Below are 19,828 nucleotides of genomic sequence, written 5' to 3'. Positions count from 1 at the left end.
TTGGGAGGTCTTGGGTGGTCTTGTAGTGTCTAGGAAAGCTATTGGTCTACCTTTAGAGAAGGTTACAGGTCTGTCAGTCAAGTTAGTTACGAGGACTTGAGCTCGTCCTCTATGCAGGGAAACAATGCTTGTCGTGGGGCAATAGCGGGATAGATATTTATTAGACTTTAATACAACGTCGGAGTTCCGAATGTGGGGTGGGGTCTTGCCTTGCAAAGTCAGGAATGTCGACTCACCTGGGGAAACTATCACTGTACTCGGTGGGGCAAAGGAAATGTGTTTTGACTTGATTCTGAACCTGTTATTTCTGAAGTGGAGTGTTCCATCCAAATCAGAAAGCGTGTTAGTGCCTAATATTAGGTCTACGCCTACAAGATTGATGGCGATTAGTGCTGTGATTTCAAATCTGTGTCCCTGAATTTCTAGTCGAAATTTTACTGCCTTGTCTGATGTTAGAAATTGTCCGTTGCCTAATTTGAATCTAACTGGGGATACTTTGGTTGGTGTCAATTTAGAGAGATAGGGGGAGGATTTCAATAGTCGTCCGGATATGATGGATTTGGATGCACCACTGTCAAAAAGAATGAGTGCAGTTGTCCTATCCGGTAGTCGTCCCTTAGTGAAGTTGCGTTCCGTTAGTTGTAAGTCAACTTCGTCAATCCCTAAATGAGCAGATGTCATGTCATTGTCAGGCCTATTCTTAGTCATGTTAGTCGGGGAGAAAGAACAATGAGCGCTATTGGCTCTCTCCCGTCTTAAAAATCCTGTGGGCGTGGTTGAGTTTGGGGTTGTTGTTGACAGTGGGGTTGTTGATATTGGGGCTGTTGTTGTTGTTGTGGGTAGTATTGATGGTTGGCATAACTACCGTATGCAGGAGCATAGAAGTCATGGTAGTCAGGGAAGGGGGGGGGGTGGGGTTGTCATGTCCCTAAGTCTTTTTCGACATTCTCGCCATATATATGGCCAGGGATGCCACAGTAGTTGCATGTAAGTCTGGGGCGTGTTTGTGGTCGGTTTGTCCGTCCGTCCGATCGATAGGGGCTTCTACCGCGTCTGTTTTGCACGTCATTGCGCCGGTCGTCTCGTCTATCGTGACTGATGTCACGTCGTCTTTCGCGGCTTACGCTGCGACTAGCACTACGACTAGCACTACGTTGTCGTCCCGGGGGGGCCACTTACATTGACGAGTGGATACCATGCGCGACCAAAAAAACACGTAAAAAGGATGTCCTTTTCACGATAGGGCACGTTACGTACGTAACGTGATAAGGGTGTCAAAAACACAAAAATAATGAAAAAAGGGTGTCTATTTCGCTAGGAAAATTACGTGTTTAGGGTCGAATTTGCGGGAATGATAAAACAAATTTAAAATGTTTTATAAAGGATGTCCATTTTGCCCCAACACTTCGTGTTTAGAGTCCGATTTGCGCGAGGTGTAGAAGGTGGGGTCGTACTAAACCAAATAAGGTAAAGCCGACGACTGAAGGACCCGTAACAATAAAACATTCCTGTACTTGTTTAGGGGTTCATTTCAGGGAATATTTGCCAAGAGTATCGTTTTGTTTCCAATACTTGTTAAGGGTAGGGTTTCACACGCCAATACTTGTTAAGGGGTGCATTTTCAGAATATGGAAATTACGTGTTTAGGGTGCATTTCGAGACCCCATGGTCGCGCATGGTATCCACTCGGGAATGGAAGTGGCCCCCCCGGGGTTGTCGTGGGGTTGGGGGTCGTTGGGTGGGGGATTTCGGCTTATTATCATTGTCTCTGTCTGTCTTGAGGTTTAAATAGTGTATTTGCTCCTTTAATTGATCTATTTCCTCTTGAGCAGAGAAAGATAACTCCTTGGTCGGCTTAGTCTGTCTATCATTGAGGTCTAAAAATAGTTGGGCTTTCGCCGCTATTTCTTCTGAGGTCAGGTCGGGGGCGGTCATTAGTATGGTCGCACGGCAGTCTGATGGCAAAGAATCCAACAACTTATGCCTAATCTGGGTTTCCCCATATTCGATGTAGGCTGCTGTTGTTCGCAACCTTTGCAAGAACGCGTCTGCGCTCTCGTCATTCGTCATGGTCATATTTTTGAAGTCTGTCACATGGCTATATGACGATTTAGCGGGACTAAACCGTCTTATGAACCCATCCTTAAGGTCGCTATACGTATTAAATTGAAGTCCGTCAATCCAAAGTCGCGCCTGTCCTTGTAAAGTCCGTCTAAATGTTCGCAGTATTGTCTGGAATTGGTCGGGGTCGGCTTTGTCAATGTCATGCGCATCTAGATAGTCGTCGAAAGTCAAGAAGTGCGCAGTCGAGTTGTCCCTATCAAGTTTACCACCCGAGAAACGGGATGGGAGAAAGTCAGTCTGTCGTAGAGTTTGTCGGGAGGTGTTCGTTGAAGTCATGATTATTGATACAGGGTAATTGACTAAAGTGATAAAATCAAATTGGGCTATTAGAATCGAACCGTAAAATATAAAGTATTGATAAACTACTAATCAACAGTGATTCTGACAGTCAAATTACTCGTCAATCACGATTTGGAATGTTTCAAATGTTTCAAAATTACTTGTTGCTGGGCAAATAAACAATCTGAAAACTCAATCTCTCACACTCGTTTTCACCAGTGGAACAATAAGAGAAATGGTTTCACTTACCTATCGAAATATGTCCTCCAAAATTAATTAAACAATTGCACAATTCAGCGAAAGAGTCAGAGTCATTTATTTAGTTAAAGAAGGGTCAAGTTGATAGTCACTCGATGCGATGGAAATCAGTCAATCGTTGGTGAAGGTGCCTTCCTTTCCTACCGTCTGTGTCTTCCGTCTGCTCTATCCGTCTGTTCTGTCCGTCTGATCTATCCGTCTGGAAGGTTCAATTTTTTTTTTTTTTTCTTCCTGGACCGGTTCTGTTGAATCGAGCTTGTGATGTTGTAGCTGGTGGCTGTCTAATCAAAGATTCAATGTTGTCTATTTGTGAAGTATATTCAGTTCGTGTTTTGGTTTGTAGCTGGTTGGCAAAGTCATAAGCTTTTCGGCTCCGCAACTTGTCAAATTTGGACTCTTGAAGAAGTACTATATATTAAAGCCGGTTCTCCACCATGTTATGTTGGGATGGGATCGGTGATTATTGAAGGGAAGCGTAATAAGGAAACTTTGGCGAAAGGTATGCAGTTCAAATCACAAAGTATTTAATCATCAATATTCAGCTACAGTTCGAAGTACATGAAGATTCAAATATAATAGAAGACGATGAATATGAAATAATTTCGAAGTATAAGATTAAGATTCGAAGTGAAGTTAAATTAATACTGGATGGACATCTAAGTCTTGAAGTCAGTCAGTCAGGATTCGTGTGGGTCTAGTATTTTATCGTTGGTATTCTATCTCTCCAATGATCAAGAAGTCTTATTTATATCATTAGTTTTGGGGGTGTAACAATTTAAGGTGGGATTGATCTAAACTTGATCTGATTGGTCTACAGGTAACTGTCTATCAAACTTTCTCTGGTATAAGGGGTGTGGTGATGCTCTGTACAAGTGACTGGGGCTGGGAGTGTGAGTCATACTTCTTCCATGAAGTTAGCTGACGTCACTGAGGGTTGGTCTTTTTATGGTCAAGGTTTAGGAGTTAAATGGTCTTGGGGGGTTTGGGGATTCTTAGATGACATTGGGGGTGTTTGTAAACAAGTGAAGGTGAATGACTGAAAGGATAACAGGAAGTTAAATACATACTACATAACAATATATACCAAGGATGAACCTAATTGATGCAGAAATAAGACCAAGTTAAACAAAAACATTTTTGTAACAGGAAAAGTGAGCACTAGGTCTCTGCCGAACTTTGTACAGGCGAGGAAAAAAAATGCATGATCGCTGTAAAAGGGAAAATAAAATATGCATACAACATAAAATGGATCAAATACTGAACCTTTCAACCAATCAAATGAAAAGATGAAAACTGCAATCAACCTTGAGTTTAACATTTTCTCATGAAATGTTTGCTTCAACTACATTCTTAAATCTTTAAAAAGACATGAATCAACATTTCAAGAATCTCTTGCCTTATAAATTTACCCCCAAAAAATTGTTGAGCCACCCCCTTCCCTCCATTCCCAGGACTGACAGGGTTAATATAAAGCTTACACATATAATTCTGAAAAGGTCTAGGTTTTCACACAAACTTGGATCTGTCTGAGTCTTCTTATCATAGGATAGAACGTTCAACAATTTTGGTACCATTTTCTCAAAAAGTTGTCTCACTAAAGGTCTCACTTTTTTTTTAATTGTGAATGAAGATATTGACCAAGTTCCTTGTTATGAGATCACTGAGGTAATCGGGGGAATTCTAAGTAATGCAGTTAACATAACGGAAAGGACTTTTTTTAAAGTGAGTATTTACCAGCAGCCAAAGAACATTACGCACGGTTGGTGTCATGTGTTCAAATGTCTTTTTGCAGCTAAATTTTGCATGCCCTGGGAGGTGTTTCACAAAGATTTAAGTATGACTTAGAGTCTCACTTAAATGCTGATGCAAAATGTTATGCAACAAGCGATCTTATTTATTGATACGCAGTAGTGCGCATCATAATGGCACCATCTGACCAATGCGGTCATGCCTTTCGCAACTAGGCATTTAAATGTGACTCTAAGTCATACTTAAAATCTTTGTGAAACACTCCCAAGGAGTTTCGAAAACTGAGCCATTAGGGGCTAAAAGGCTTCCACGACTGAAACTAAAAAACTTTCAACATTGAAAACTTAGATGCAACAGGAATAAAAATCACTTTTAAAATCTCTCTTATTAAATATCGCTGATTTTGATTTATTCCCAACTTTGAAGTGATTAAGTCACTTCAAAGTTGGGAATAGATCAAAATCAGCAATATTTTTAAATTTCCATTAGACTCTGTACAGAAACCATCCAATTCAAGTAGGCAATGGGTGAATAACACAATGACTGATGCTATGAAGTGCTTGCAGAATCCCTGCTCTTTGCATCATTAGTCACTCACACTGGATGAATGTGACGAAATTATTTTAAGAGATGAAGAACTGCCCTGGTTACCATCACTTAACCCTGATGGCATATTAAGATCATCCTGATTTACATCATGTAGCTTTGATGGCATAAAGATTGTCCTGGGAAAACATCAGGTAACTGAGGGCATTTCATCGTCCTGGTTTACATCAGGTAGCTTTGATAGCATAGTATCGTCCTGGTTGACATCATGTGAGTTTATCAGAGTTGTTTTGGTAAGAACGGTCTCTTGTCTTTCATCCTCTGAAGAAGACTCTCCTGAAGACACAACTTCTTTCATCCCTTCTCCTACTTTTAACTTCTTGGTATCCTCTCCCACTTCATCCTCCTCTGCAACACCATCTACCTTCTTTCTCTTCCTTTCTCCTGACATCACAATATCATCACTACTAGCGACAAGATGTAGATTGTACTTCTTAAATCGGTTATAGTCCTTGAGAATGGATAGACAACACACGCCACCCATGACATCTACCATCACAGTATGATCAGGTGAATTGAAGTCAACTTTGTGTATGTGAGAGCTTCCTTGTGTTACTAGTGGGGCCAATAGCTGGACAATCGGCTCTTTCTTGATCTAGGGAGGAACAAAAATGAGAAACAAAACGTCAACTTCTACTATAAGATGCATAACCCTATTAAGACCTTGATGAAGTTTTGATATTGATAGTACAACATGGTCAAAGTTCATTGATCCTATGTGACATTTGTTCTTGATCATGTGACATGAAACTACTGCAAGATGATAAGTGATACTTGATTACCCACATGTTCAAGTTTCATGAACTAGATCCATATATTTTCTAATATCAAAAACTTAACCGTGGCTATAAAGTAGGCCTGGGAGTAAACATCGATTGATCGAATGGCTTGCTGCCAATCGCTAATCGATTAGCAAAATTTGCACTAATCGAATATTCGGCAGATCCCGATTAGACAATTGGGATAACTCGATTACTCAAGTAATAGTAACAAAATGACAAGATAACAATGATAACAATTGTTTTTAAGTACTTGATACAGCTTTAGAAAATGTTACCGATATAATTCGTCAAAAATGAACAATGATTGTATCACATTCACCAACCTGAAAGAGGTCTGAACATTTTAATCCCACCCGGCCTTCCATGCCCTCGATACACAATGTATATTGTATGCAGGTGTATATTGTATGCATAGGTGTATAATAACTCTACGGTTCAATGTCTGTGTGCTTAAAACAGAGAGTACACACACACACACACACACAAGGAGCTGACTTGAGCCGATATGTGATTGGACATTCAATGGCCAATGAAACTTCTGGGATCGAGACAAAGAAGAAGCTACGTGCGTTCCCATTAAGGTCGTGACTCCAGAAAAAAAATGACCCCTCCCCCATCTCTGTGTGTGTGAGCATGGTGTGAGTGAGAGAGAAAGATAGCGGTGGGAATTCTTTCATGTTTCAAAACAATGCAATCTCTTTTAGTCCTGGCCTCTCCCTCACTCCCACAATAAAAATAACATTCCAACACGCACCATCACCTAAATTCCAAATGTCGACTAGACTCCCAAAACAGACCCAATTATAGGCACAAATGATCAGAAATTGTAATTGTGAGAGGTAATTCAACTGAAAAATATTTCGCAAAATATTTTTAACATCGTGGGCACTACTACAGGTGAGGGTTGGGGCATGGTGTGGGCAATGGATGAAATTTTTCAATAAGTAAAAAGCACCACATGGGTGTCTGTCTCAAAGAATACTTCATGAATGAGTTGTTTACAGAGACGTAAATTGGACCCAAGACTGTATGCTGATTCATTTTGAAATAGAAATCAAGGAAAAGGGGGAATAAAAGGCCCAATTTAATTCATAAGGAACAGATAGTATTCTACCCTAGATGTTCAATAATTGAAAACCCTATTCGGGAGGTCTTCACAAGTAGGTCAACTATTGGCTTAGAAGACGTGATTTCCAACGAACAATCAAATATTCGATTGTTTTTTCAGGAACTAATCGAATGGTAAAATTGACAATCGTCCCAGGCCTACTATAAAGATTTCAATGTTGACTCCGCCACCGCCAGAAAAACAGCGTCTATAGCCCTCCTCTGCTATGCAGAAGACAAAAATAATTTAACAAGGAATTGATTGAAATTCCTTGCATACACTTATTATCTACACTTTTTTCTTCATTTCATAAATAAAATCAATTCATGGACTTTTTCTCACAATTAAGTTTTTAATTCCAATTGTTGGGAGCTTAACAGCTGGCACGACATAAGTGTGGTCTCTTAAAGTTAGCTTCAGGGTTTAGCTGGAACAAATAAAATGCTATGAAAGCAATGGTACTGCCAACTGGGTAATGAAAAAACGGGTCAGTATTTTTAAACTACTAACCTTGTTGTTATTTCTTGCTTTAAACATGATACAGAATGAAGAATCTATTGCATCTGAAGCAAGAAAGACAGGGAAAATCATTTCTTGTGCAGTCTTCTCAATCTTGTCCTCAAAGGCTTTACAAGTGTGTGAAACTGGAAGCATTCTCTGCATATTCCTTGTCTTCTGTGTTTTAGTTTTCTCCAGGTCAGTTAATATGTGCATCACAAGGGTATGTGGATCTACCCCCTGAAAAAAAAAAAAATCAAAACCATCTGATTTTAATAATCATCAAGTTATAACAAATTATAATTGTCTTAATGCTACTCTGTATTGCATGAAAGTGATAGAACCAACTCAGAACTCCTTATACCCACATGCTGGCTTTTCATGAACAAGCATTCCCTGCTCCATGGAATTGCAGCTAATCATAATTCAGAATCAGTGATATACAGTATTATCTGCGATATTTTACTGGCGATAATCGACTCACTTTGAAATCAAATATCGACCAGTACTACATCACGTGCAAGGAGCTGGCAACATCATGTTATATAAATTCCATTAATTTCCACTCTTTAATGTTTATGATGGTGACAAATATTTTTCTCAGTGAAGTATGTTGGAACTAATGATATACTGAATGCACAAGTAGATGTAGTAGTACGGTAATACTACTAATCCAGGTTTTAAATCCAGTTTGGCCCAAACTACGGGGGTTGTCAGATTCACCTCGCACTATTAACAGAAATCACCATCATCCCCCCCCCTGGGTACTACTATACTGAAATTAGATTATGAATACCGGTACCCACCGTTGTTTGGATAAAGATAACATTCTTTGTTCCTGTACGTGCTGATCTAAACCGTTTCACTTTACTTTGATGTTGTACTTTTAATGCATTCACTTCTTTGTCAAGTAGATCCGAGATATCTTCTTCTTCCTCATCACTCTCATTTTCACCTGACAGGTAATACAGTAAGAGGAAATTAATAGAATGCATATCATATTACATTTTACCCTATTACAAAAAATATTATTCAAATTTTTACTTGCACCAAAGTAAGGCATGACTGGAATGAATGAATCCAGATGTCAATGATGTCATAATCCTACAAGGGTTGCATTAAAACCCATTACAAAACACCTATTCAGTAATTTACATTATGATTGTTTCATAAACACATTTAGTATCAATTCTCAAGTTAATTTCATTGAAAATGGCTTTTAATAGCAAATATGTTTACCAACTCATGTATGATTTCTGACATCACTGGCATCTGATTCATTCATTGCAGTCATGCCTTACTATGGCGCAAGTCAAAATTTACATCACTGCAAAGAATATCTATTGATTATCCAAGCGTGAAGACATACCACATAAATATGGTATCAAAATATTTGGGAGACTCTTTCCAGCCAAATATAATAATTATGCATCCATGACATATTTTTCCTAGTTAAATTGGGTGATCACAACTTTTGATTAATATAATGATGATGATAATGATGATGATAATAATAATAATAGTGGCATATTTACCCAGGGTAGCCACTTCAGTTCCAAAAACTGTTCTCCCAGTGGGCCCTGCTATTATTATTACCCCAGCTTTAGCTCGGCTACCGATAGGCACTACTCAAGCATTCAGGGAATTACTTCCTACCAGGTACCCATTCACCTCACCTGGGTTGAGTGCAGCACAATGTGGGTAAATTTCTTGATGAAGGAAATCACGTCAAGGCTAGGAATCGAACCCACCTCCATCAGATTAAAAGACGAGTCATAACTAGACCACGACTCCCCATAAATCATGAATATCAGAAGAGGAGGGGGGTACATAAAGAGGGTCTTACCATCTATGGTCTCCTGTTTATCATCAGGACAAGTCTCTGGTCCATAGAGCTGATCAGCATATTCATTCAAAAGATTGTAAGCCTCTTTCACACACTTAGATTCATTTCCTGAACAAGTTATTAAGATTCCCTGTAAAGAAAAACAAATAATCCTTTGTTGAATATAGTGAATACCAAATGTCTCTTTATGTAAGTGTTTTGAAAGGATTTGGATTTTATTACCCCAGCTCTATTTCAAAACAGAAATCACATTAATGACTGGCATATCTAAAACCAATTGGAACTATTAATGAACCAATCTCAGCTTCCTCCTCTTCAATAGTTAAGATTGATCTGAATTTGAAACTGTATCTTATCTTCCTTCATATAATTCATTCATCTATTCCAGTCCAAGTACATCAAATAATAAGTAATAGTTACAATCACTCAGGACTTTGAATCTAATCATATCTTCCTCCTCTTCAATAATCCTAACTTGATTATAAGGGGAGGATGTACCTTCATGCCAGATTGAAGCATACGATCTTGTTTCCGATAGCTTGCTGCACTCTTTCTATAGTATGACTTTTTCTTTCCTTGACTCATTTTCCCCATGATTCTTGCTGCAAAGGAAATACAAAATTAAGATGAGTTTAATAATTCAATATGAAAACGAAGGGAAATAGATTATGTACAATGAAAATCAGTCCAGGTAACTTGTTTTTTAGAACAAAGTACTTGACTAATATCATAAAAAAATGAATTACAGATAACAAGTCACAAGACAAGAAAATTTACAGAGATCAGATCTAAAAGAATCAATACCGGTACATTGGTGCATGGCGATTAGCAGGAAGAACATTGAAATAGTAAATTAAGCACTCCTTTACAATTTTTAAATGCAGAATTGAAAACAAAAAAGGGGGAATTTGTGACACAATACTTCCATAGTGACATTATTACAATAAACTGTCTGCCACCCTCTATAAGCGTATTGTACATGTAGCTTAGATGGCAACGTAAACATCGGCAAGTTTTTTTTCCCCGTCTTCTCAAAATTTATTATTATTTTTTTAGAGGAATATTTGTTTCAAAATAAACTGGAACTTCTATAAATGTTGGAAATGAAGTTCTATCCCATTTACATGATTTAGGGCGAGATCTTTTACTTTCCTTTACTTTTACTTTTATCCAACGATGTTTGTAGGACTATGCCTGTTCATCAATCCAAGGGAATAAACAGTATGCTCCACACTATCAGTTTCGAATAATTGCACGTGGCAAGTAGTAGCATGTGGCAAGTAGTTGCACATGGCAAGTAGTTACATGAGGCAAGATATAAAATCCATTACTCAAAGTCGTAAACAAAAGCAATATCCTTCCAGTGATTATCAAGCCGATTCTTAAAGGAATTTACAGAAGGTGCTGAAACCACATTTTCTGGTAGACTGTTCCAAGAACTAATAACTCGATTTGAAAAGAAGAACTTCCTTACATCAAGCCTTGCATACTGCTTCTCAAGTTTCTGGGAATAGCCTCTAGTCCTCCCTTCCTTACTTCATACAAGCAGATCTATGCTAGTGTCATAGATAACATACATAAACTTATAAACATCTATCATATCTCCTCTTCTACGTCTATGTAGAAGAGATGGTAGTTTCAAGTGTTGCAGTCGCTCTGAATAGGACAAGTTCCTCAGTCCAGGGATTAGCTTGGTAGCTCTTCGCTGCACACTCTCTAGCCGTTTCTGATCACCTATTCTCAAAGGTGACCAAACTGAATGGCCATATTCTAGTAACGGTCTTATTAGACCCTTAAACATGAGCTTTACTGTATCTTCATCCAAATTTACAAAAGACCTCGCCCAGCAATTTATTTGATTTAGAGACAGCTTGTGAGATATGGTCTTTGAAGGTGAGTGGTGCATGCACTAGTACACCCTAGTCCCTTTCTACCTGACTTTCACTAAGAAGTACAGAATCATCTTCTTTGCCCATATGATATTCAAATGCAGACTGCTTACGACCAACTTTCAGAACAGTACACTTGTCTACGTGGAATCGAAGTTGCCATTTCTCAGCCCAGCTTTCTAACAGTGACAGGTCATTCTGAAGTTGCTGACAAGACCCAGGTAGATCCGAGCGGGCATAAATCTTTGTATCATCCGCAAAAAGCTTGATATTTGATTGCACTGTATTGGGAAGATCGTTAATGTATGCCAAGAATGGACAGGGACCGAGCACACTACCCTGAGGATTACCACTTGAGACTTCACACCAGTTCGACTTCTGACCATTAACATTTATAAACACGTTGCCCTCGCCCAAGAAGAAAGGCCTTAATCCACGCATGGACATGTCCTCAAATACCATAAGCCTCTAGCTTTGTCAGTAATCTTTGGTGTGGCACAGTATCAAAAGCCTTCATAAAATCCATGTAGATGGCATCAATTGTGCCGCCATCATCTAATACTCGAGTCCATTCATCAATGACTTCCAACAGATGTGTGGTACATGACTTACCCACAACAAATCCATGTTGATGAGGAGAAAGAAGTGCATTTCTATAGAAATGTTCCATGAAAACTTTCCTTATCAAAGATTCAAGTACCTTACAGACAATACATGTCAAACTAACTGGCCTATAATTCTTACTATGACTCTAACTCCCCTTCTTAAAAATGGGAGTAACATTTGCAGATCTCCAATCTAATGGTAATTCACCCCTCTCTAAGCTTGTCTGGAATATCATAGCTAGTGGAACTGAAAGCATGTCAGCCAACTCGTGAAGTAAATGAGGATGTAACTTATCAGGGCCAGGAGACTTGCTTGGGTTGAGCTTCCGTAGGAGCTCTGAAACGTCACTCGATGTGATTTCAAGATTTTCTAAAGCAGACTCATAGACCACAGCTGGGGGAACAGGCAAGGATTCCCCATCTTCTTGATTGAACACAGCAACAAAAAAATTATGTAAAACTTCTGCCTTCTCTTTATCCGAAGTTGTAATGTTACCATCTGGTTTGACTAGATTTGAAACAGTTTGCCTGGTGGATGTCTTAGACTTCACGTATGTCCAGAAAGGTTTAGAGTTGCATTTTACTCCTGAGGCAATACTCCTTTCAAATTCTTTAACTGCATTCCCACATGCAAATTTTGCTTGATTACTGAGCCTGCAATACTCTATATGGTCTGATTCACATTTTGAGTGCTGCCACTTTCTGTAGGCCCTGTGTTTCTTTCTCACACATTCCAGTGTCTTGGCATTCATCCAAGGTTTCTTTCCATTCTTCATTCTATCCTTCTTTGGCGTATATCTTTCAATTGCATATCCTTTGAAAAAAGCCACATCTCTTCCAAAGACATGCCAGAAATCTCTGACTGCCATGAAATTTTCTTTAGTTTTTCTGCCATAGAGTCATAATCTGCTCTGTTATATAAGTATTTTGTATTTTGTTCTCTGTGAACTGGAATCGCCTTTACATTAAACAAGAGAGTACAGTGGTCACTTTTTCCAAAACCTGCCAAGGTCTGGATATCAGAGATCATATCCTCATCATTAGTGAAAACCAAGTCAAGTGTGTTAGAACGCTGACCAACCCTGTGTCTTGTTGGCTCATGCTGATATTGAATAAAAAATGCGTCTCTTGTACTTTCAAGAAATTTAAGCAAAGAATGATCCATACTGGATTGACAAGATTCATTTTCCCGGGGGGGGGGTGCGAGTGTCAGTGTGAGGATATAAACTTTATAAAGGGTATGTCTATGATTCGAGGCGAGGGGGAACGTGTGAGAGAGTTAGAGGGCGGCTGGTCGTCTCCTCCCTCACTTCTGCCCTTTCCAGCCTGAGTAGGTTTTTGTTTTAATGCTTTGCATCATGGTCTTTCTTAATTATTTTTTAATAACTTTGCCAAAGTTTGTTGCTGATTGGTTTTCATTCTAGGGGTTCTTGCTCATGTAAAAATATGATATTGTTTTAATGAAATGATATACATGTACTCCGCTTTCTCCTTGTTGATTTTTTTTTTTTTTCTTTTTTGATCACTCCAATCCCTTGTATATATTTTGATTGATTTTTGATTTTTTTTGTAACTTTTATAGTGGAATTTGATGTAAATGATTTGTATGTTGAAGATTTATCAATAAAAACATAAATAAAAAAAAAAAAAAAAGATTCATTTTCCCAAGAAATTTCTGGATAATTGATGAAATCACCAACAAGAAGAATGTTATCAAAATCACTCATGCCAATTTCTCTAAACAACAAACACAACTTATCATTATTGGTGTCATCACTATTTGAACTCTGGTAAAACAAGCCTATAAGAAGTTTCTTTTTGTCTGAAATCCTCAACTGAGCAAAAATTGCTTCAGAAAAACCAATAGTATCAAATTGAGTATGGAGTACAGGGAAAGTAGAAAATCTCGGGGGCGAAAATTGCACCGTTGACCGCGGTTTAGGCACATACTCTCTAGCAGCCTCCTGGCTAGGTCTACCATACCAAGTACCAGTTGTAACATCGATCTCAAATGAGTTCGAACAGAATCGAAATTAGAATTTATTTAGTCTACCACCCAAGACTTAGTGTTTGTTTGTGGCCTAACCCAGGGAGCTCTGGCCCATGAAGCCTGAACTCCCTGGCCCCGAGTTATTTTTGGCCATGCATTTTGAACTCGCCTCATCCAATATAGACCAAAAGCTTCCGACTCTGTCTCTGTTATGTTGGTTGTTCCACCGAACTCTGTTGGCTCCACTCACCAAATACAGAGACAGAAGTTCTAGCTCGATCTGTAGAGGGACGCAATGGCCATATGTTTGTGCATTAAGTTCGGATCAACCAGGGAAGTGGGAGTTGCGCGAAAGCCGAAATAAGTCACTGTTTTTCACCCTTTTAAGTTGATTTTTCCCCGTTTTGGTGCATTTCAGGCCAAAATGGAATAAATCTTAATTTTTATACAGTTCTTTTTATAATATATTTTTATGAAATAAAGACAAAAATCGATGAGCCCCGTTGGGGGGATTTTGCATTGTTAACCCCCTAATGGTGGCTGCACGATAGCGAGCTGTCTGTGTACGGGGAGAAATAACAAATTTTAAAATGTTTAAAAAACTCCTCGAAACAGACGGCTGCTAGCTGTCTACATCCAACACTGCACTCTTATTTATTTCAATTAATCAATTTTAATTACTGATAATTCAAAAAATAATTCAACATAAAAAACACAAAAATCTCATACTCATATGAACATTTTATGAAACGATTTTTTTTTCCCGCTAAATGGAGCTGGAGATGTGTCACTCACACAACATGCGAGGTTAGTATACTAACCTCGCACAACGCATGTCATTTCATAATGAATTTTGACGTTTTCATTCATCACACGAATGTGAGAATATGAAACACGCCTAAATCTTCACAATATACTAAATTTAGTAATCTTAATCTTATAATGTAATCTAATTTTAAAAATCAGCACGAACTCATCTATAAAAATGGATTTTAAACGCTTACCTCCAAATCTCAGCCAGTTACTCCGTCCGATCCTTAATACTTACCTTACCTTACCTTACCGCAAATACTGGAAGAATGCTGAATTAGCAGTCGAGCTTCCAGGTCTATCTTCTAATTTTGTCAGCTTCCTTCATGCTTCAATAAGTTTCAATAAGTTTAAGGAGGCAGTGGGGCAAGTTGGTGAAAATTGACTTCTCATATCCAGTTAAGAGTAGTGGGAATCATAATGCTTATCTTTCCAGTGTCGGTCTAGCCTGATTTTGAAGGTGTCTACTGTGGGAGCTTCAACTACCTCAGCTGGGAGAGAGTTCCAATCATTGACTACTCGGTGACTAAAAGCTTGCTTTCTCACATTTGTTCTGCATCTTGGCTTTACAAGTTTGAACCTATGACCTCTTGTAGTACTGTCAGCTAGCTGAAAAAAGTGGTCTGGGTTAAGCCTGTCGACTTCATGAGTGATCTTATACACTTGAATCATGTCACCTCTCTTTCTTCTGTACTCCAAGGATGGTAAGTTCAGGTGTTTAAGCCTTTCCTTGTATGGAAGATGTTTGATCCTGGAGATTACTTTCGTTGCTCTCTTCTGAACTCTCTCGACAGCCTTAGCATCAGCAATGTACTGTGGTGACCAGATGACATTTCCATATTCCAGGAGTGGCCGCACTAACCCTTTAAATAGTTTGGGGATAGTGGTAGAATCAAGACACTGGAAAGTACGTCTGATGCTGATTAGTACCCTGTTTGCCTTATTGACAGCATTTGACACTTGCTTGTGGAATTTTAGATCGTCGTCAATGATGATCCCTAAATCCTTTTCTTCTCTAACTGCATTCAGTGCTGTACTCCCGATGTTGTAGTGCTCTCTTTGGTCACCTGATCCAAGATGCAAAACACTGCACTTGTCAGTGTTGAATTGAAGTTGCCACTTTGAGGACCAGTCCATCAGTGAGTGCAAACTTGCTTGAAAAACTTCACATTGATTTGGAGAGGAGACAGAAGAGAAGGCCTTAGTGTCGTCTGCATAGATCCTTACAGTGGATTCCATAACATCAGAAAGATCATTGATGTACAACACAAACAATGTCGGGCCGAGCACGCTACCCTGGGGCACCCCGCTCTTTACCGTGCACCACTGAGATCTGGCATTGTTTACAACTACCCTCTGGGTTCGGCCACTGAGAAAATCAGCAATCCAAGTTTTGAAGCTCCCTTGAATGTTGTATGCATCTAGTTTTGCCACAAGACGTTGATGGGGTACACTGTCAAAGGCCTTTCTAAAATCTAGGTAGACAACATCAACCTTTTCACCTTTATCCAGTAAGGATGTCCAGTCCTCTAGTGTCTGGAGCAGCTGTGTAACAGTTGATCTACCTGGGACAAATCCATGTTGGGAATCGCTGATTAGTTCATTCTCCATCAGATGATCAACGATCTTGTCTCTGATCAGCGACTCCATGATCTTACAGGGTACTGAAGTCAAACTTATTGGTCGATAATTAGTGGCTTCAGACTTGTTTCCCTTCTTGTAAACTGGAACAACGTGACTTGCTTTCCATACTGCGGTGGAAATTACGCAAACAACAATCGAAATGCGAATTTTTCCTATCGAACAGTCTAGATTCAAGTCGCCGGCGCATAATAGGAAATTGTACCAAAAATCAACAGGTTGCATGTCACGTATAATCGCTGATGGCGCTACATCATAAAATAACGGTGAACAGCGAAAAAATGCTGAGCGCCTAGAACGCAACCAGCAGTCATGGCAGTACAGCTGATCTGACGTCAACGATGCAAACGGTATTTTATAGATGGCAAATATAGCGATCTTCAACGCTTATATATAAGCGTCGAAATTTGTAGCCATCTCCTTGTATTAGTCTATAATATACGACGTGTCAAATTGTAGCGAACTAGTTCGCTATTTCCAGATCTCCTCTATATATATATATACGAGGGGGAATTGTAGCGAACTAGTTCGCTATTTTCCAGATCTCCTCTATATATATATATACGAGGGGGAATTGTAGCGAACTAGTTCGCTATTTTCTAGATCTCCTCTATATACAAACGACGGGAAATTGTAGCGAACTAGTTCGCTATTTTTCGGATCTCCTCGATACACGAGGGGGAATTGTAGCGAACTAGTTCGCTATTTTCCAGATCTCCTCTAGATACATACTACGGGATTTGTAGCGAACTAGTTCGCTATTTTTCGGATTTCCTCTATATATATATACGACGGGAAATTGTAGCGAACTAGTTCGCTATTTTCCAGATCTCCTCTATATACAAACGACGGGAAATTGTAGCGAACTAGTTCGCTATTTTTCGGATCTCCTCGATACACGAGGGGGAATTGTAGCGAACTAGTTCGCTATTTTCCAGATCTCCTCTAGATACATACTACGGGATTTGTAGCGAACTAGTTCGCTATTTTTCGGATTTCCTCTATATATATATACGACGGGAAATTGTAGCGAACTAGTTCGCTATTTTCCAGATCTCCTCTATATATATATACGACGGGAAATTGTAGCGAACTAGTTCGCTATTTTTCGGATCTCTTCTTTTGTAGCGAACTAGTTCGCTATTTTTCGGATCTCCTCTATATACGACAGAAAATTGTAGCGAACTAGTTCGCTATTTTTCGGATCTCCTCGATATATACACGAGGGGGAATTGTAGCGAACTAGTTCGCTATTTTCCAGATCTCCTCTAGATACATACTACGGGATTTGTTCGCTATTTTTCGGATTTCCTCTCCCTATATATACGACGGGAAATCATAGCGAACTAGTTCGCTATTTTCCAGATCTCCTCTTTATATATATACGACGGGAAATTATAGCGAACTAGTTCGCTATTTTTCGGATCTCTTCTTTTGTAGCGAACTAGTTCGCTATTTTTTGGATCTCCTCTTTATATATACGACGGAAAATTGTAGCGAACTAGTTTGCTATTTTTCGGATCTCCTCTATAAAATTTTATACACGAGGAGGAATTAGTGAACTAGTTCGCTATTTTTCTAATCTTTATATATACAAGAGACGGAATTGTAGCGAACTAGTTCGCTACAATTCCCCCTCGTGTATATAATTTTATAGAGGAGATCCGAAAAGTAGCGAACTAGTTAGCTACAAATCCCGTCGTATGGATATAGAGGAGATCTGGAAAATAGCGAACTGGTTCGCTACAATTCCCCCTCGTATATATATATAGAGGAGATCTGGAAAATAGCGAACTAGTCTGTTACAATTTGACAATATGGCATCAATATATACAGCCAAAACCTGCAGATTTTCACTTTGAAGCCTTCACAATAATGTAAGCTTTGGAAAAAATGACAACTAGTTCGCTACAATTTCCCCCTCGTGTATATGAAGAGATCAGAAAAATTGCCAACTAGTTCGCTACAGTTTGCCATGTTTATATTTTAGAGAGGAGATGAGAAATGGCGAACTAGTTTGCAACAATTTCCTGTCGTATACATGTAGAGGAGATCCGAAAAATAGCGAACTAGTTTGCTACAATTCCCCCCTGGTGTATATATAGAGGAGATCAAAAAAATAGCGAACTAGTTCGCTACAATGCCCCCTCGTATATAGTTCGCTACAAATCCCGTCGTATATATATAGAGGAGATCTGGAAAAATAAAAAAATAGCGAACTAGTTCGCTACAATTCCCCCTCGTGTACATATCGAGGAGATCCGAAAAATAGCGAACTAGTTCGCTACAAATCCCGTAGTATGTATATAGAGGAGATCTGGAAAATAGCGAACTAGTTCGCTACAATTCCCCTTGTGTATATATCGAGGAGATCCGAAAAATAGCGAACTAGTTCGCTACAATTTCCCGTCGTTTGTATATAGAGGAGATCTGGAAAATAGCGAACTAGTTCGCTACAATTCCCCTCGTGTATATATCGAGGAGATCCGAAAAATAGCGAACTAGTTCGCTACAATTTCCCGTCGTTTGTATATAGAGGAGATCTGGAAAATAGCGAACTAGTTCGCTACAATTCCCCCTCGTATATATATATATAGAGGAGATCTGGAAATGGCGAACTAGTTCGCTACAATTTGACACGTCGTATATTATAGACTAATACAAGGAGATGGCTACAAATTTCGACGCTTATATATAAGCGTTGAAGATCGCTATATTTGCCATCTTATTATTTCCCCGATGCAAACAAGCAAGTTTATTAAATAATATCGCGCGCCCTCTCAGTGCGTATAGAGAGAACCAGCGAATCGGCCCCATGGCCATGCCTGCTTCGACATCAAGAAAAATCATCGATATAAAGTCAAGACTAAAGTACCAGAAAGACAGAGAGGAATTGAAATTGGCTTCATCATATCGTTTGGTAAGTTTCATATCCAAACTCCAAAGTTTATCTAATTTGAAATCTGTAATGTATTGCTAATTTAAAAATAATAAGCTAAAGGTGTTGCAAGTGCCGTGCCAGTGGTTATCCTGTGCACGGCGGCGGTAATGTACCCGTAGGTTGAGATGTGTTGGCAAATATAGTCTACTGTCCCACGTATCCTTTTTTGTGTTAGTGTCTTTTGTTTGAGCTAAGTAAAACTAAAGTAACAACGTTAATTCACAAAGTCAACATGGTCGGCAATGCAACCAGACTACAGTACAAGATGTAGATAGGCCTAGGTAGATATGGTGACAATTAACTTCCTCATGAAATAATTGTTTGCTGCAACTACTTACCTTTATTGACGAACTGCACTGCAGTGACCAGTGACTGTGTTTGCCGTATGAATGAATGAATGAACTGAAGTAAGCTGAGTGAGTAAATTGACTACCAGTACCGGTACTGTGACCTCAAATGACAAACGAAAACGAAAAGACAGTTCTTTCATTTTCATTTTTTTCATTTCATTTATTTCACATTAAAAACCAATACACACAATTATAAAAGACAGAAAAACATACAACAAAATTAAAATACGATGGTAAATAATGTGACCGGGGCTAGAAAAAGCAGAGCTTATCGAGTCTAGCCCCGGCAGAAATGGAGAATACGAGAAGGAAGGAGAGGCCCACCCCGGGAGCACGTACGGTCAGAGGCATT

At 39.1% G+C, this 19,828-nt stretch overlaps 2 protein-coding genes across 2 annotated transcripts; both read right to left on the bottom strand.

Annotated features, from left to right (window-relative positions):
• Positions 1 to 736: 736 nt before the first annotated feature.
• On the bottom strand, positions 737 to 2,402 carry LOC129260895 (uncharacterized). The gene is made up of 2 exons (XM_064106041.1): positions 1,704 to 2,402; positions 737 to 861 (listed from the first exon to the last, which is right to left on the bottom strand). The coding sequence occupies exons 1-2, from the start codon at positions 2,398 to 2,400 to the stop codon at positions 737 to 739; spliced, it is 822 nt and encodes a 273-aa protein (XP_063962111.1). The 5' UTR covers positions 2,401 to 2,402.
• Positions 2,403 to 3,163: 761 nt separating this feature from the next.
• Positions 3,164 to 19,533, bottom strand: LOC129269918 (THUMP domain-containing protein 1-like). Its single transcript, XM_064105463.1, has 6 exons — positions 19,465 to 19,533; positions 9,749 to 9,852; positions 9,251 to 9,380; positions 8,211 to 8,359; positions 7,417 to 7,644; positions 3,164 to 5,611 (listed from the first exon to the last, which is right to left on the bottom strand). Exons 2-6 carry the CDS (start codon positions 9,842 to 9,844, stop codon positions 5,147 to 5,149), a joined length of 1,068 nt encoding a protein of 355 aa, XP_063961533.1. The 5' UTR covers positions 9,845 to 9,852; positions 19,465 to 19,533; the 3' UTR covers positions 3,164 to 5,146.
• Positions 19,534 to 19,828: the final 295 nt, after the last annotated feature.

Source organism: Lytechinus pictus, chromosome 10, assembly GCF_037042905.1.
Source record: "Lytechinus pictus isolate F3 Inbred chromosome 10, Lp3.0, whole genome shotgun sequence".
Taxonomy (NCBI): Eukaryota; Metazoa; Echinodermata; class Echinoidea; order Temnopleuroida; family Toxopneustidae; genus Lytechinus; species Lytechinus pictus.
The sequence above is the reverse complement of the archived record's forward strand: the minus strand, read 5'-3'. Positions and strand labels throughout refer to the sequence as shown.

Coding starts and splice junctions, on each gene's coding strand:
- LOC129260895 (XM_064106041.1), bottom strand. CDS start 2,400: ATGACTTCAACGAACACCTCCCGACAAACTCTACGACAGACTGACTTT. Junction 862..1,703: donor CCCACGACAACCCCGGGGGG/GCCACTTCCATT, acceptor TGCATACGGTAG/TTATGCCAACCATCAATACT.
- LOC129269918 (XM_064105463.1), bottom strand. CDS start 9,844: ATGGGGAAAATGAGTCAAGGAAAGAAAAAGTCATACTATAGAAAGAGT. Junction 9,381..9,748: donor TGCTTCAATCTGGCATGAAG/GTACATCCTCCC, acceptor TTTTCTTTACAG/GGAATCTTAATAACTTGTTC. Junction 8,360..9,250: donor TAAACAGGAGACCATAGATG/GTAAGACCCTCT, acceptor ATTACCTGTCAG/GTGAAAATGAGAGTGATGAG.